This window comes from Oncorhynchus mykiss, chromosome 28, assembly GCF_013265735.2.
Source record: "Oncorhynchus mykiss isolate Arlee chromosome 28, USDA_OmykA_1.1, whole genome shotgun sequence".
Classification (NCBI taxonomy): domain Eukaryota; kingdom Metazoa; phylum Chordata; class Actinopteri; order Salmoniformes; family Salmonidae; genus Oncorhynchus; species Oncorhynchus mykiss.
The window spans coordinates 1116274-1130793 of NC_048592.1; the positions used below are offsets into that span (position 1 = coordinate 1116274).

The following is a 14520-nucleotide window of genomic DNA, read 5'->3' on the forward strand; positions in this document are numbered from 1 at the left end:
TGAAAGAAATAAAAGTTGAAATAAATCATTCTCTCTACTATTATTCTGACATTTCACATTCTTAAAATGAAGTGGTGATCCTAACTGACCTAAGACGGGGGATTTGTACTGGGATTAAATGTCAGGAATTGTGAAAAACTGAGTTTAAATGTATTTGGCTAAGGTGTATGTAAACTTCCGACTTCAACTGTATTTTATGGTTGGATCAGAATCACCCTTGTAATCATTGGCCAGTACAGAGAATTAAGTAAAATCACAAGTCCAAAATGGTTCATTTAGGAAAGAGCTAATTTTAGCTAGCTAGCCACTGGTGGACAACAACACAACAAAATGCAACTATTCAAGTTGTTTCCGTCAATTACGTATTTCTTTTGATGCGATGTGATAGGAGTGAAGCCAAATCCAAACTGGCTTCCCTTGACAATTTGTTTTGGCAAGTCAGGACCATTCATGGTTTAGCTCAACACTGATTGGCTATTATTATTATACTTGATGGCTACCCTTGCATTCAATGCTACAGCGGCAACAATGTCATACTCTTTATAACCATACAGCATCAGATAGATGGTGTACCCTTACAGAGACAGAGGGGCGCTGTTTCGCTCGCTTTAATCCTTTTTTCGGTGAGATACATTCAGCTTCTTGCCAATTAAAGGAAAATTATGAAAACAAAGATACATTATTTCACATGCTTTTTTCTTTTAATCACATTTTTCTTCATAATTTTTTTTTTGGAAAGCCTGGCTTCCCTTTGCATCCATGAATACACAACACTGATTCAGGAAAGGTTAAAGCGGCTCTGCCTCCTCTCTGATCCGAGCTTTAAAATGTATTAACTTTTATGTGTAGCATGAACACAACCAGTCACAATGTGTTTATCTGATTAGGCTACTTCAAATGTGGCACGTTCGTCCAAAATATAATTCCAGCATCCAAACTGTGCAGATTGTGCTGTTGAAAATGCAAACCATGATGTTGAAGAGCCCGATGTCGGCATGCTTTGTTTATAGGTGGTGCATTTGCACAGAAACCAGTTGGTGAAAAATTTGTTGCATATATTTTATATAATTATACAGTGGCTTAAGAACAAAACAAGGACAGCGTCTGGACAGAGGGAACAAAATGACATGAATGCAGACACAGGGATCAAACTGAGGAACAGACAGATATAGAGGGGGCAATCAACAAAGTGAAGGAGCCGGTTGAGGCGTGGGAGCCCTACAAACAGACTGAGGCATGGGAGCCCGACGAGCCGGCTGAGGCATGAAAACCTCTTGAGCCAGCTAAGGCATAGAAGCCCAACAAGCCAGCTAAGGCACCCTCGGTTCCTTCGGCAGCGGAACCCGTACCCAACGTCACCAACCCCAACAAAAAAACTAAAGAACTCCCTGATGCTTCCAATATTAGTGTCTGCATTCTGTAAGGACAGATGTTGGGACACGAGAAGCAAGTACAGGGAGTGAACATTTAATAAATAACTGACATTAAACAAAATAAGGACAGCGTCTGGACACAGGGAATAAAACGACATTCATGCAGACACAGGGAGGGGGAGCGGAAGCAGGAAGCGGGAGCAGGCGTGACACTAACCTAATTGTGAAAAGAAGGAAATGTATACAGAATAAAAAATATTCCAAAACATGCATCCTGTTTGCAACAAGGCACTAAAGTAATAATGCAAAATAATTGGCAAAGCAATTAACTTTTTGCCCTGATTACAAAGTGTTATGTTTGGGGAAAATCCAATATAACACATTACTGAGTACCACTCCCCATATTTTCAATCATAGTGGTGGCTGCATCATGTTATGTATACCTGTTAGCTCATCCATGGTGGTCGGCGAACCCTCAACCTTCTGGCCCATAGTCCTGGGCGTCATTGACTGTGCCACAAAAGCATGCTGAAGTGGCAAAGTTGATATGCATGTTTATAAACACAGGGACACTACAGTTATTGTTATTTGTGGTTGTAAAGATTATTTTGTGTTAATTATGAGGGGGGATGGTGTGCATTTTTTTTTTTTTTTTACAGTACTAGGGAAGGGATGTGTGAAAAAAAATGTACGTTGGGGGTTGCTTTTTTTATGACACCTCTAGTTGTGTGCCTCTTAAAAGTGGCACCCTATTTCCTATATACACTACCAGTCAAAAGTTTTAGAACACCTACTCATTCAATGAAATAACACACATGGGTTACATGTTGTAACCAAAAAAGTGTTAAACAAATCAAAATATATTTTATATTTGAGATTCTTCAAATAGCCACCCTTTGCCTTGATGACAGTTTTGCACACTTGGCATTCTCTCAACCAGCTTCACCTGGAATGCTTTTCCAACAGTCTTTAAGGAGATCCCACATATTTTGTCATTTTTATTAGGATCCCCATTAGCTAACGCTGTAACGCTAGCTAATCTTCCTGGGGTCCAACACCAATTAGCAAGACATTACAAACAACCACAATCAAGACTTCACAAACATTCAACAAGTAGACAATACAGATAATTAAAATACCTGACAGGAAACACATTTAACATTCAGTTGATGCTTTCTATTTGCTGTTCAGTTATATGGTCTGTCGCATTAGATGATCTGTTTTTCTTGCAGGGAGATTTACTTTTAGCCTGATTGCTTGGATTGGTAAAGAGTTCCATTCAGCTATGGCTCTATATAAAACTGTAGATTTAAGGTGATTTGTCCTTGACTTGCCTGTCTTTTTTGGTGGTTATGCGTGTTGCTAGTATATACTAACTGGCCTGAAAAATGCTGTGTGTGTTTTTTTAAAATATAACATTCCTAAAGAAAATCAGAAGACTGGATAGTAATTTGTTTTTAACATGAAGCCATGAGAGATTCTGATGCATTTGGGTAATTCATATGGTTAGCGCAATGAAGAGCTAAACTGGCAGCACTGTTTTGAGTGATTTAGAGCTTTAAAAATGTATATCTTTCTTTGCTGCGGATGACCTTACAACCGGACAGTACTCTAAGTGTGCAAGGACCAGAGATTGAATCACCTGATTCAGAGTGCTAGACGTTACATACTCTCACATTTTCTTGTAACAGCAGTTCACTTACCCATCTTAACAACAATATTATCTATGTGTTCTGACCATGATAAAGCTTGCTCCAACATGACGCCGAGTAGTTTTGTTTTTTTCACTTGCTCTACATGCGTTCTATTCCTCGACACATTCAATTGGGGATAATCAGCAAGCATATATCTTGAAGCAAATACAATACATTTAGTTTTAGAAATGTTCAACACCAATTTGTTCATATCAACCCACTCAGACACCATGCGTAGTTCACTGCTCAGTACATCTGTTAGCTCATTACATTCGGATGCTGCGCTATACATTGTAGAGTCATCAGCAAACATGACCTCTCTTGCTTTATTCACGACTGAAGGTAAATCATTAGTAAAGATAGAGTAGAGAAGTGGGCCTAGGCAACTTCTGAGCACTTGTTGGCTGCTTTTCCTTCACTCTGCAGTCTGACTCCATCTCAATTTGGTTGAGGTCGGGGGATTGCGGAGGCCAGGTCATCTGATGCAGCACTCCATCACTCTCCTTCTTGGTAAAATAGCCCTTACACAGCCTGGAGGTGTGTGGGATCATTGTCCTGTTGAAAAACAAATGATAGTCCCACTAAGCCCAAACCAGATGGGATGGCGTATCGCTGCAGAATGCTGTGGTGCCATGCTAGTTAATTATGCCTTGAATTCTAAATAAATCACAGACAGTTTCACCATCAAAGCACCCTCACACCATAACACCTCCTCCTCCATGCTTTACAGTGGGAAATACACATGCAGAGATAATCCGTTCACCCACACCACATTTCACAAAGACACGGCGGTTGGAACCAAAAATCTCCAATTTGGACTCCAGCTCGTGTTTCTTGGCCCATGCAAGTCTCTTCTTCTTGTTGGTGTCCTTTAGTACGGGTTTCTTTGCAGCAATTCGACCATGAAGCCCTGATTGAAACAGTCTCCTCTGAACATTTGATTTTGAAATGTGTCTGTTATTTGAACTCTGTGAAGCATTTATTTGGTCTGCAATTTCTGAGGCTGGTAACTCTAATAAACGTATCTGCAGCAGAGGTAACTGTGGGTCTTCCATTCCTGTGGCGGTCCTCATGAGAGCCAGTTTCATCATAGTGCTTGATAGTTTTTGCAACTGCACTTGAAGAAACTTTCAAAGTTCTTGAAATGTTCTGTTTTGACTCACCTACCTTGTCACAACACAGCTGATTGGCTCAAACAGATTAAGAAAGAAAGAAATTCCACAAATTAACTTTTAAGAAGGCACACCTGTTAATTGAAATGCATTCCAAGTGACTATCATGAAGAGAATGCCAAGAGTGTGCTAAGCTGTCATGAAGGTAAAGGGTGGCTGTTGGAAGAATCTCAAATATAAAATATATTTTGATTTATTTAACACTTTTTTGGTTACTACATGATTCCATATGTGTTATTTCATAGTTTTGATGTCATCACTATTAGAAAATAGTAAAAATAAAGAAAAGTCCTTGAATGAGTAGGTGTTCTAAAATGTCTTTATCGGTAGTGAAGTACTCTATCTTTGACCAGAGCCCGATGGGTTTCCCTATGGGACCTGGTCAAAACTTGTGCACTATATAGGACAAAGAGTGCCATTTAAGACCCACACATTGAAAACTCTTGAGCCTATACACTACCACCCCAGCAAACAGCTCTGTGTTGTTCAACTCCTAATGAACAATCAGCAGGTCATGTTATGTATGAGATTAATTTACTCCAAGCAGCAACACACAGTGATGTTATTACAAGGAAATCAATGTCTCCCTGCTTGTGATTTGCAGATGGACCGGAGGACAGAGTGTGTCTCCCAAATGACACCATTCCCTATATAGTGCACTACTTTTGACCAAGATCCATAGGGACACATGGTGTATGCTATGCAACTTTGGCTAAACTCTGCTGCTCTGCTCCTCTCACAATACAACTGCTGACCTTGCTGTCGTAAGAGAGCCAGCCAGGAAGCCACATGCAGCCAAATGGTGGTGGCTGGGGTTGTTTATCAAACCTTTATCATGCTGCTCACACACACGCGCACACAAATGTAGACACATGCACACACAGAAAAATGTACTTTCACACACACACGCACCAGACAGGGACACCAGTGTCAGACAGACAGAGAGGGAGCGTGTCGTATCCTCTCTCTCCCAGCCACCGCCTGATAAACCTTTCATGACAAGTCTCAAATAGCACCCTATTCCCTACACAGTTAACTACCTTTGACCAGGGCCCCAAAATAGTGCACTATGTAGGGAATAGGGTGCCATTTGGGACAGAGCCTGTCTCTCGGCTGGGGGCAGCAGGAGGAGAAATGGGTTGGGTTTCATTTAGGAGAAAAGCTGTTATAACATGTTCAGACGATCTTCAATTGCTTGGACAAAAATAAATGATGAAAATGTATATTTAGTCATAACTGACCATAAAACAATTTGAGGTTAATGGCTAATTTAGCTGACTAAACTCCACTCCATGGTAAAGGTATTACTAATGAACTCCACCAACAGAGTGGAGCAGAGACCAGGCTTTGTTGAATTCAGCTCTGACTACATAAATTGGCCCAAGGTCAATACTTTCATACTTTTTCAATAAACTTTAGTCAAATACAACCCCCGACTGTTCGCTCATTGCTGTTGCTCTAAGATGGCAACTCAGCGGAAATGCGCATGTGCCAATTGAATCTCAACAAGGAAACAGTCGGTGGTTGTATTTGATTAACATTTATTGAAAAAGTATGGATTTCAGCAAACAAAGATAGGCACGCAAATACGAAGGACAAACATAGGCACAAGTTAAGTGTTTCCTCATTTACATTTTTGGAGGTATTGACCTTGGGGCGAATTGATGCAGTCAGAGCTGAATTCCACAAAGTCTTCCCACTTGGCATACTACATCATTTCAACATGGATAATTGGGTAATATTTGGCTGAGACATTGATCAATGAGATTACAAGCTATATCCACCCACTCAAAGGGATAGCCAAAAGTTAGTTGAATTTCCAATGTGTCACTTTGCTTTCAAACTGTGACGTGGTGAGGTGCAAAGAAGAGAACAGACGAGAAAACTGCGGTTAAGGATAAACATAAACATTTACTGAGAAATGGTAATGAAAAGATCACAGTAACACTGGGAAAACAACAACAAACAGCCTATTTTAACAGGGAAATCATAATGAGTAAATGGGACACACCTGAATGTCGTTAATGTCTCTGGGACGGTCTCTACCGCCCTCTGGTGACAGGTGGAACCATGACAGTACCCCCCCTTCTAGGAGCGGCTCTAGCTGCGGAGCCAGGGTGACCACCAAGTAGTTGGTTGAAGTCCTGAACGAGTCCCGGATCCAGGATGTCCTGGGCAGGCATCCACGCCCGCTCCTCGGGGCCATAGCCCTCCCAGTCTACCAGGTACTGCAGGGTGCCTCCGTTTGCCCATTCGACTGTGGGTGGAACCCCGAGTAGAGACTCAACAACAGGGAGCATAAGGCTTTCCAATACCGTGCAACGAACTGGGGCCCACGATCCGAGACAATGTCCTGGGGAAGTCCATGTAGTCGAAAGACATGGGGAATCATGAGATCAGCGGTCTCCTTCGCTGAGGGCAACTTGTGTAAGGCAATGTCATGGGCTGCCTTGGAGAACCGATCAATGACCACCAGGATAGTGGTAAGCCCTTGGGATGGAGGCAACCCTGTGATAAATAGTCTACGGACAGGTGGGACCAGGGCCGGCTGGGGATGGGCAGAGGTTGGAGCAACCCAGCCGGTCGCTGTCGTGAAGACTTGCTTGGGCACAGGTGGAACAGGCTGCAACAAAGGATCTCACATCCTCAATCATGTTAGGCCACCAGAATTTCCACATCAGGAACTCCAGTGTCCGATTAACCCCTGGATGCCCAGTTAATTTAGAGGAATGTCCCAATTGTAGTACTCAAGAACGGGCTGATCGCAGAACATAAAGTATGTTAGTGGGACCGCTGCCGGGCTCAGGTTCTCGGGTCTGGGCTTGTCGTACTGTGGTCTCTATACTCCATTACACGGGAGCCACAATCCTGGAGCTGGGGATGATGGGTTCAGAGTCCCTCTCCCGTGTTGGCGGGACAGGGCATCTGCTTTCTGATTCTTGTTACCCTGGCGATAGGCTAAAGTGAAGTTGAACCTGCTAAAACAGAGCCCACCTAGCCTGGCGAGCGTTCAACCTCCTGTCTTCTTGAATGGAGACCAAGTTCTAATGGTCCGTCCAGATCACGAAAGGATGAAGTGCCCCCTCCAACTAGTGTCTCCACCCCTCAAGGGCCCACTTGACTGCCAAGAGCTCCAATTTGCCTACATTTTAGTTGCGTTCCTGCTGGCAAGAACCACTTGGAAATCCTCGGGGATTCAGCCAAAACGGGTCTGGGACTTGCGGGTTAGGGCAGAGGCGATGCCACCACACAAAAGTTCTGTATAAAACGCCTGTAAAAATTGGCAAACCCGAGGAACCGCTGGACTTGTTTGAGTGAGGCGGGACGGGGCCAGTCAGTGACCACCCTAACTTTAACAGGGTCCATTTGGATGTCGGCGGTAGATATAATGTGACCCAGGAAAGACACTGGAGATACATGGAACTCACACTTCTCAATCTTGACATATAGTTGACTCTGCAGGAGGCATATCAGGACTTGGCGGATGTGCAGGATGTGTTCGGAAGGATCTTGGAGAAGATCAGGATGTCGTCGAGGTACACAAAGATGAACCGATTCAACATATCCATAAGAGTGTCATTGACCAATGCTTGGAAGACTGCCGGTGAGTTCACAAATCCGAATGGCATGACTAAATACTCAGAGTGGCCACTCCGGGTGTTAAAGGCAGTCTTCCATTCATCTCCCTCCCTAAGTATCACCAGATTGGTCCAGTTTGGTTAAGAATTGTTCCCCCGACATCATGGGTAGGGGGTAACGGTTCTTAACCGTGATCCTGTTCAGCCCTTGGTAGTCGATGCAGGGACGCAGACCTCCATCCTTCTTTCCCACGAAAAAGAAACCTGAACCAGCTGAGGATATTGAGGAGCAAATGCAAAAAAAATCAAAAAAAATGTTTTCACTTTGACATTATGTGGTATTGTGTGTAGATTGATGATTTTAATTTTTTAAATCCATTTTAGAACAAGGCTGTAACGTTACAAAATGTGGAAAAAGTCAAGGGGTCTGAATACTTTCCGAATGCACCGTGTGTATGCTATCTTGAACATGCACGCTTTAAATGATTTCATAAGAAGAAACTTTAACTTTTTTCTAAATATCATTCAATTTGAAATCAACCAGAGCTTGAAACCCTAGGCCTATTGTATTGTCTATTTTTTGTTAAATTCTGTGTTGAATTGAAACAATAGCTGTGGATGGGAGACCAAAAGGTAGCCGTAGATAGATAAATTCTCCAAAGGAGAACACTACGTTGACACATTACATTTAAACAACGTTGGTTTTCCCAGTTTGTGCCCAGTGAGTGGTCTCTGTTCCACTCCATTGGTGGAGTTTATCAGAAACTTCCTTCACCATGGAGTGGAGTTTAGTCAGCTATGGCTACTTTAAACATTCAAAGAAATGTGACCTAAAATCTGTTGTAATGATCTCTATCTGCCTGACAGAAGAGTGAACTTTTGACATTTACTTTCCTCTTTATGTTAACACATTTTACTGCCAATCTCTGAAAGGGATTGCCTAGTGTATAGAAAGTGAGTCCAATATGAAACATTACACAGTCCCTTTAAGTACACTTATATAGTATAAAACTCCTCCAGCCCTTCTGGTTCAGGTCCTCAGGGAGGATGTAGGGCTTGAAACAGTATCTGGACAATAGATAGAACTCAGACCTCCATTGCCCCTTCCCTTCCCACTTGTAAAAACATGTAAAAACACATATCATGTAAAAACATGAATGGCTCATTCATGATACAGCTATGAGTCTGAGGAAGCCACAGCAGCAGCAACCCAGTCAGAGGCGTAAATCATCACTATGTACATCCTAAATGGTACCATATTTCCTATATACAGGTATAGGATCTTAATTGGGCCTCTCTGCCTCAGTTTGCTCCTCAATTCATGCACCTTGGTTAGAAAGCGAGGTAGCAGCAGTGATCCATTCTCTCCTTTGACCGCACTGTTGCAGCATAACTTTCCTGCAATTCAGGGAATGTAAAACTTGTAGTGTATTTGAGGTTAAAACGCTTTGTTTGACATTTTTTGGGGGGACCTTCAGTGTAACGTGGCTCATTTAGCGAACATCGCTAGAATATGTTGATTATTAAAGACACATAGGGAATTGTTTCAAATAAAACATATTATTAATAGTTGGGCATTTGAAAAGAACACACACCTCGACTAATATGTAACCTATTTAAATATTTTACAGGTCTGTGATCAATGACAAAACGAATGGGAAACAAAACAAATCGTTATGGCCGGTGAGAGAGCGCAACATTCTCTCCCTGTCCACTGCAGATGAAGGCAACACAAACCAACCAGACTGCGAGACAGACACCCCTGCACAATGTTTCCGTGACGTGCCCAATTCGAGTCTGGGTGACGTATCTCCGTTAGTGATGTGACGTTGCGGGGCTCTAGATGTAGTGGTTTCTAGCTGCATCTTGTTGACGCTCGGTATTACAGATGAGAACCGAGAGAAGAGGAGCCGAAACGACCTCACTCAGTCTTTTTAATCGGGTTTCGGTACGTCCTTATTTGCTTCTATGTACAAGATGAAATGGGTAATGTGATGTATCGGGTGTTGGATTATTTTGACGGTTTACCGAAATGGTGGCAAGCTTTAATGGTTTAACAAGCGTTCGCTAATTGTTAACTAGCCTAGGCTAGTTTGCTATGGCTTCATACAGCGCAGGGTGTGTAACAGTAGTGGCTATGCTAACCTAACCTGGCTAATCCGTTTCCCCAGCTCGGGTATAACGTAGTACATTTTTGTAGCTAAAGCAATGCTATTTCGAGCTAATTCGAGCCTCAGATGTGTTGCCATAATCATTGTAACGTTATTGGCTTCCTTACATTTGATACTCAATATATTCGCTATTTTATGTTTTATTTCCTCCAAGACAAGTATTTTTCGAGGTTCGAGGTGTGAAATACACCACACAGCCGTATATGCCAGCTAATTCTCATGTCGGCTCAATTTGCTGCTACAAGCCGGGTATTTGGTTCTACGTTTAGCTAATGTTAGCTGGAAATTGCAGGTAGCTAACTAGGTCGATAGACCGTCCAGCCGCAGACGGTAGTTGAGCCAGTGAACGTCATTATCAGTGCTGTCTGCATACCGGTGCCACCGTGGCGAGCCAGAGGAATGGAACAGAGCGCAGGCTGTGCGCGGTGTCCTTGCTAGCTACGAAGAAGGGGGTGACACTGCTCGAGATGGAGGGAAAACGACAGCAATGGAATCTCAGCGATATTTTCTGGAGAAATAGTTAGATTTGTTCGAATATTAATATTGTCTAAAAACCTTTCTTAGCCGGAACTCTATTATTTTGTTGCGTGGGGACAATGTCAGTTTTGGTTGTAAATCCACGCAGGAATCACGGGTGGTGAAGCTTGCATCGCCGCATACCTCCTTGCATTGATAGTCATTTAATTATTACTGCGACCAAAGCCTGCTCTGTGGTCCGACTTTTTGTACCCGGATAGCGCTAGCTTTGGTGGAAAGATCTGGCGGCGGTGTACTTACTGTAATTACTGCATGGAGGTCAGTGCTGGTTCTGGTATAATCTAGCTAACGCGTTAGTGTTGTCGCTGTAGTCCGCACACAGCTACATTAGAACTGCCTAAACGCATGTATAGTCTCTCTTCAGTTGTTTTATATATATATATATATATACACACACACATTTAACCCCATTTTGTATTTGGCAGCCGATTTTAAATGGATGATATTGCAGTGTAAAATACATTGGTCACCCACAAGCAAATACGATTGTAGCTTTATTGGAGGGTGGTTGTTTACACCGCCCAATGTTGAGGGTTCCCAGTGAAATGTTGTAGCCACATATGTACATTTTCCTAAAATTGGATCACAGTACAATTTCCTGTTAATAAAACCGTCGTTTATAGATGTAGCTAGGTATGAACAGTTTTTTTTATTATTTGAATTGATGCAGTGTAAATGGAGCTAGATTCCAGGGCATAGGGAAGATTCCTCTTCAACATCCATTCCATGTCACGCTGTGCATTTCGATAACAATTGAACCGGTTGAATGAGAGCCTTTATACTCCTTTATCAATTGTTTTCACATAGTTGATGGGGTCAGCGTGGGGTTACCAGCAGAGCAGACGTTGGCTTGAGGACAGCAAGCAGGACAACTGGTGGGGTTGGGGTGGCTAGCTATTTGGTCAATTTACAGCCATTTGGGCAAATTGTTAATTTGATTACCTAGGCTACACCAAGTGTGAACTTTTTTGTCACAGTTTCTAGTGATTGAAAGAGGCCAGAGAGAATTGCTAGAAACTAGTTGTTGGTTGCCTGGCCACCTGGTTGGTTTTACTTGACAAAACTAGCACTTTCTGTTGGCAATGAAATGGTGTGGTGGGTGAAAACTTGTCATTGCCCCATGGGGTTCAATGACAAGGGCTGAATGGGCAGATGTTTGGGTGGTGAGGTATGGTAAATAGCCATTTGGCCCCCAACAGGTCTATTGAGCCACTCAACCCCCAACCAGGATAGCCTCCATAAAACATGTAAACACCTTCAACGTTATTTTATGCTCAGAGAAAAACGCATCTGATGGGATAGTCTTCTACTTAGACAAATCCTTTCAGTTGACATGAAAAATGCTACATGCAGGCTTAACATAGTTTGAGTTTTACTAGGGAGAAAAATTCAAATGTTCTCCCTTCGGTTTGTGTTAACGCCTGAACCATTCCACTCCCCCACTACCCCACCTCTCGTCCCCTACAGGAAGCAGACATACAGACAACAATCTGAACAGAAACACAGCAGTCTCCACCATGTACCTTTCTGAACACCAGAAGATCTGGAACATTTGAAACGAGAATAAAACAAACTAACAAAACCCACATTACCTCAAAGGGTTCTATAAATCCAAGTGAAGGTGGTATTGGAACAAAACGGACCTCTATCAACGCCGACATGGCCAGTACTCAGACAAGTCTGAAAACCTCATTCAAAGATCTGACCTCGTTCAAGGGCAACATGAAGCGGCTGTACCGAGAGAGGCTAGAGGACGCGCCCATCAAGAAGAGGCTGATGGCTGAGATGAACCTGAAGCGACGCAGCCTAGACACCCTGCCCCAGACCCCCAAGGTGAAGAGGGAGTCTGGGGAGGAGCACACCCAGCACCGGGAGGCAGATAGAGGCATGGATAGATCCATAGAGATGGACAGTAGAGGGGAGCTCCAGGTATGTGGAGCCAAGGCTCTGGATCTCAGTCCTGGGCTGAAACACACACTGGCTGCCTTCACCCTCAGCAGCCAAAGCTCTCTGGGGGGCCCAGCAGCCTTCTCAGCCCGCTCCGGCCACGAAGCCTCCCCCGAGGTCAGCCCTGATTCCTGCCCCAGCATGGCCCCTCTACCCTCCCCACCAGTCCTAGGAGGTGGACCCCTCTTGGTGCCCAGCGACAGCTCCACAGAGTTAAGCCACTCCCTTCTAGAGGGTGAATCCATCTCCTGCTTTGCTGTCGGTGGGGAGAAACGCCTCTGCCTCCCCCAGGTGCTCAACTCGGTGCTCCGTGACTTCTCCTTGCAGCAGATCAATGCGGTGTGCGACGAGCTCTACGTGTACTGCTCGCGCTGCGACGGTGAACAGCTCCACATCCTCAAGGTGCTGGGTATTTTACCCTTCAATGCCCCGTCTTGCGGCCTCATCACCCTTACCGACGCCCAGCGCCTCTGCAACTCCTTGCTCCGCCCGGGGGCTGCCCTGCCCTCTGACCCCAGCACCAAGCGACCCGGCCAGGGGCTCCTAAAGGAGACCGAGTCTAGCTTCCAGGTGGAGCACCAGTGTCTAGGGAAATGCCAGGGTCTGTTTGTACCCCAGTTCTACACACAGCCTGAGGCGCCCTGTGTTCAGTGCGTGGAGTGCCAGCTGCTTTTCTCACCGCAGAAGTTTGTGATGCACTCACACAAGTCCCCGGACAAGAGGACCTGTCACTGGGGCTTTGACTCTGCCAAGTGGCCGTGCTACCTGCAGCTGGGAAGAAAGTATATGGGAATGCCTGAGGAGCCGCAGCTCAAACTGCTGCTAGAGGACATGAAGGACAAGTTCCACTACAGCAGGACCACTGACAAAGTAAGCACTGATTATCTTATTGTGTGTGTCAGACTTCTTTCAATTTTATCAGTTCGTTTGGTTGCACTGTCGATATAACTACCAATAAATGGTATCTATTGAATCTCTAGAAGCCAGCCCCCAACTATGGGTTTCATTAGGTAGGTGTGTGTGTGTGTGTGTGTGTGTGTGTGTGTGTGTGTAAGACAGGGGACAGGTGTTACCCCTCCTGCTGGCTGTAGTGTAGTAGATCCAAGCATTTCGCTGCACCTGCGATAACATATGCAAATTTGTGTGCGTGATCAATTAACTGATTTTGAGGAGGGGCGGACAGGATGACCACTGACCAGCTGGTCTCTCTCTCGGTTGGTGTGTGTGTGTGTGTGTGTCACGGGGAAGGGCATCATTTGTCTTCCAGGTCAGCTGGAGGTCACTAGAACCATCACTAGACAATAGGCCACAACACTAACTGAACTAGTGGACTCTCTCACAGACCTCTGGGCTTGAATGGATGGGCTGACAATTTACATCCATTGCATCCACCCCGCTTCACCCTTCCATATTTAAATAGTTAGTTAATTGATACTTTTAGGGATCGTTTAAAAAAAATATATATATATATATATATATATATATATATATATATATATATATATATATATATATACATACATACAGTGGGGCAAAAAAGTATTTAGACAGCCACCAATTGTGCAAGTTCTCCCACTTAAAAAGATGAGAGGCCTGTAATTTTCATCATCATACACTTCAACTATGACAGACAAAATAAGATTTTTTTTTCGAAAATCACATTGTATGATTTTTACTGAATTTATTTGCAAATTATGGTGGAAAATAAGTATTTGGTCAATTACCTGAATATGACTGCACGTCACATAATAATTTAACGCGTTCATACATGTTTTACATAGTGTAATCAATGTGTAATAACTATCACTCGTATTTCATATGTTACAGGGATTCATCGATACATATGTTATGACGCTGGTAAAGTTGTCTCGCGCATCTACAGTGCTGGTCATTTTAAAAAAGCTAGCTTGCTAATGGATGCAAACAATGTTCTTCCCCAAAAACATAGCAAAACGACAATCTGTTTCAGTAGCTATAGTTAGCTAGCTAACTATTTAGCTAGGTGTCATCATCTAAAATAACCCTAATTTATAAGACATTTGATTAAT

At 43.5% G+C, this 14520-nt stretch overlaps 1 protein-coding gene across 1 annotated transcript in view; it reads left to right on the plus strand.

Annotated features, from left to right (window-relative positions):
* The first annotated feature begins 9550 nt into the window (after positions 1-9550).
* Positions 9551-14520, plus strand: part of LOC110509188 (ski-like protein) — a 35102-nt gene continuing 30132 nt past the window's right edge. Inside the window, exons 1-2 of the mRNA XM_036965927.1 lie at positions 9551-9765; positions 11993-13342. Of these exons, the coding sequence (XP_036821822.1) occupies positions 12185-13342 (1158 nt within the window). The 5' untranslated portion in view covers positions 9551-9765; positions 11993-12184. The remainder of the gene's footprint in view (positions 9766-11992; positions 13343-14520) is intronic.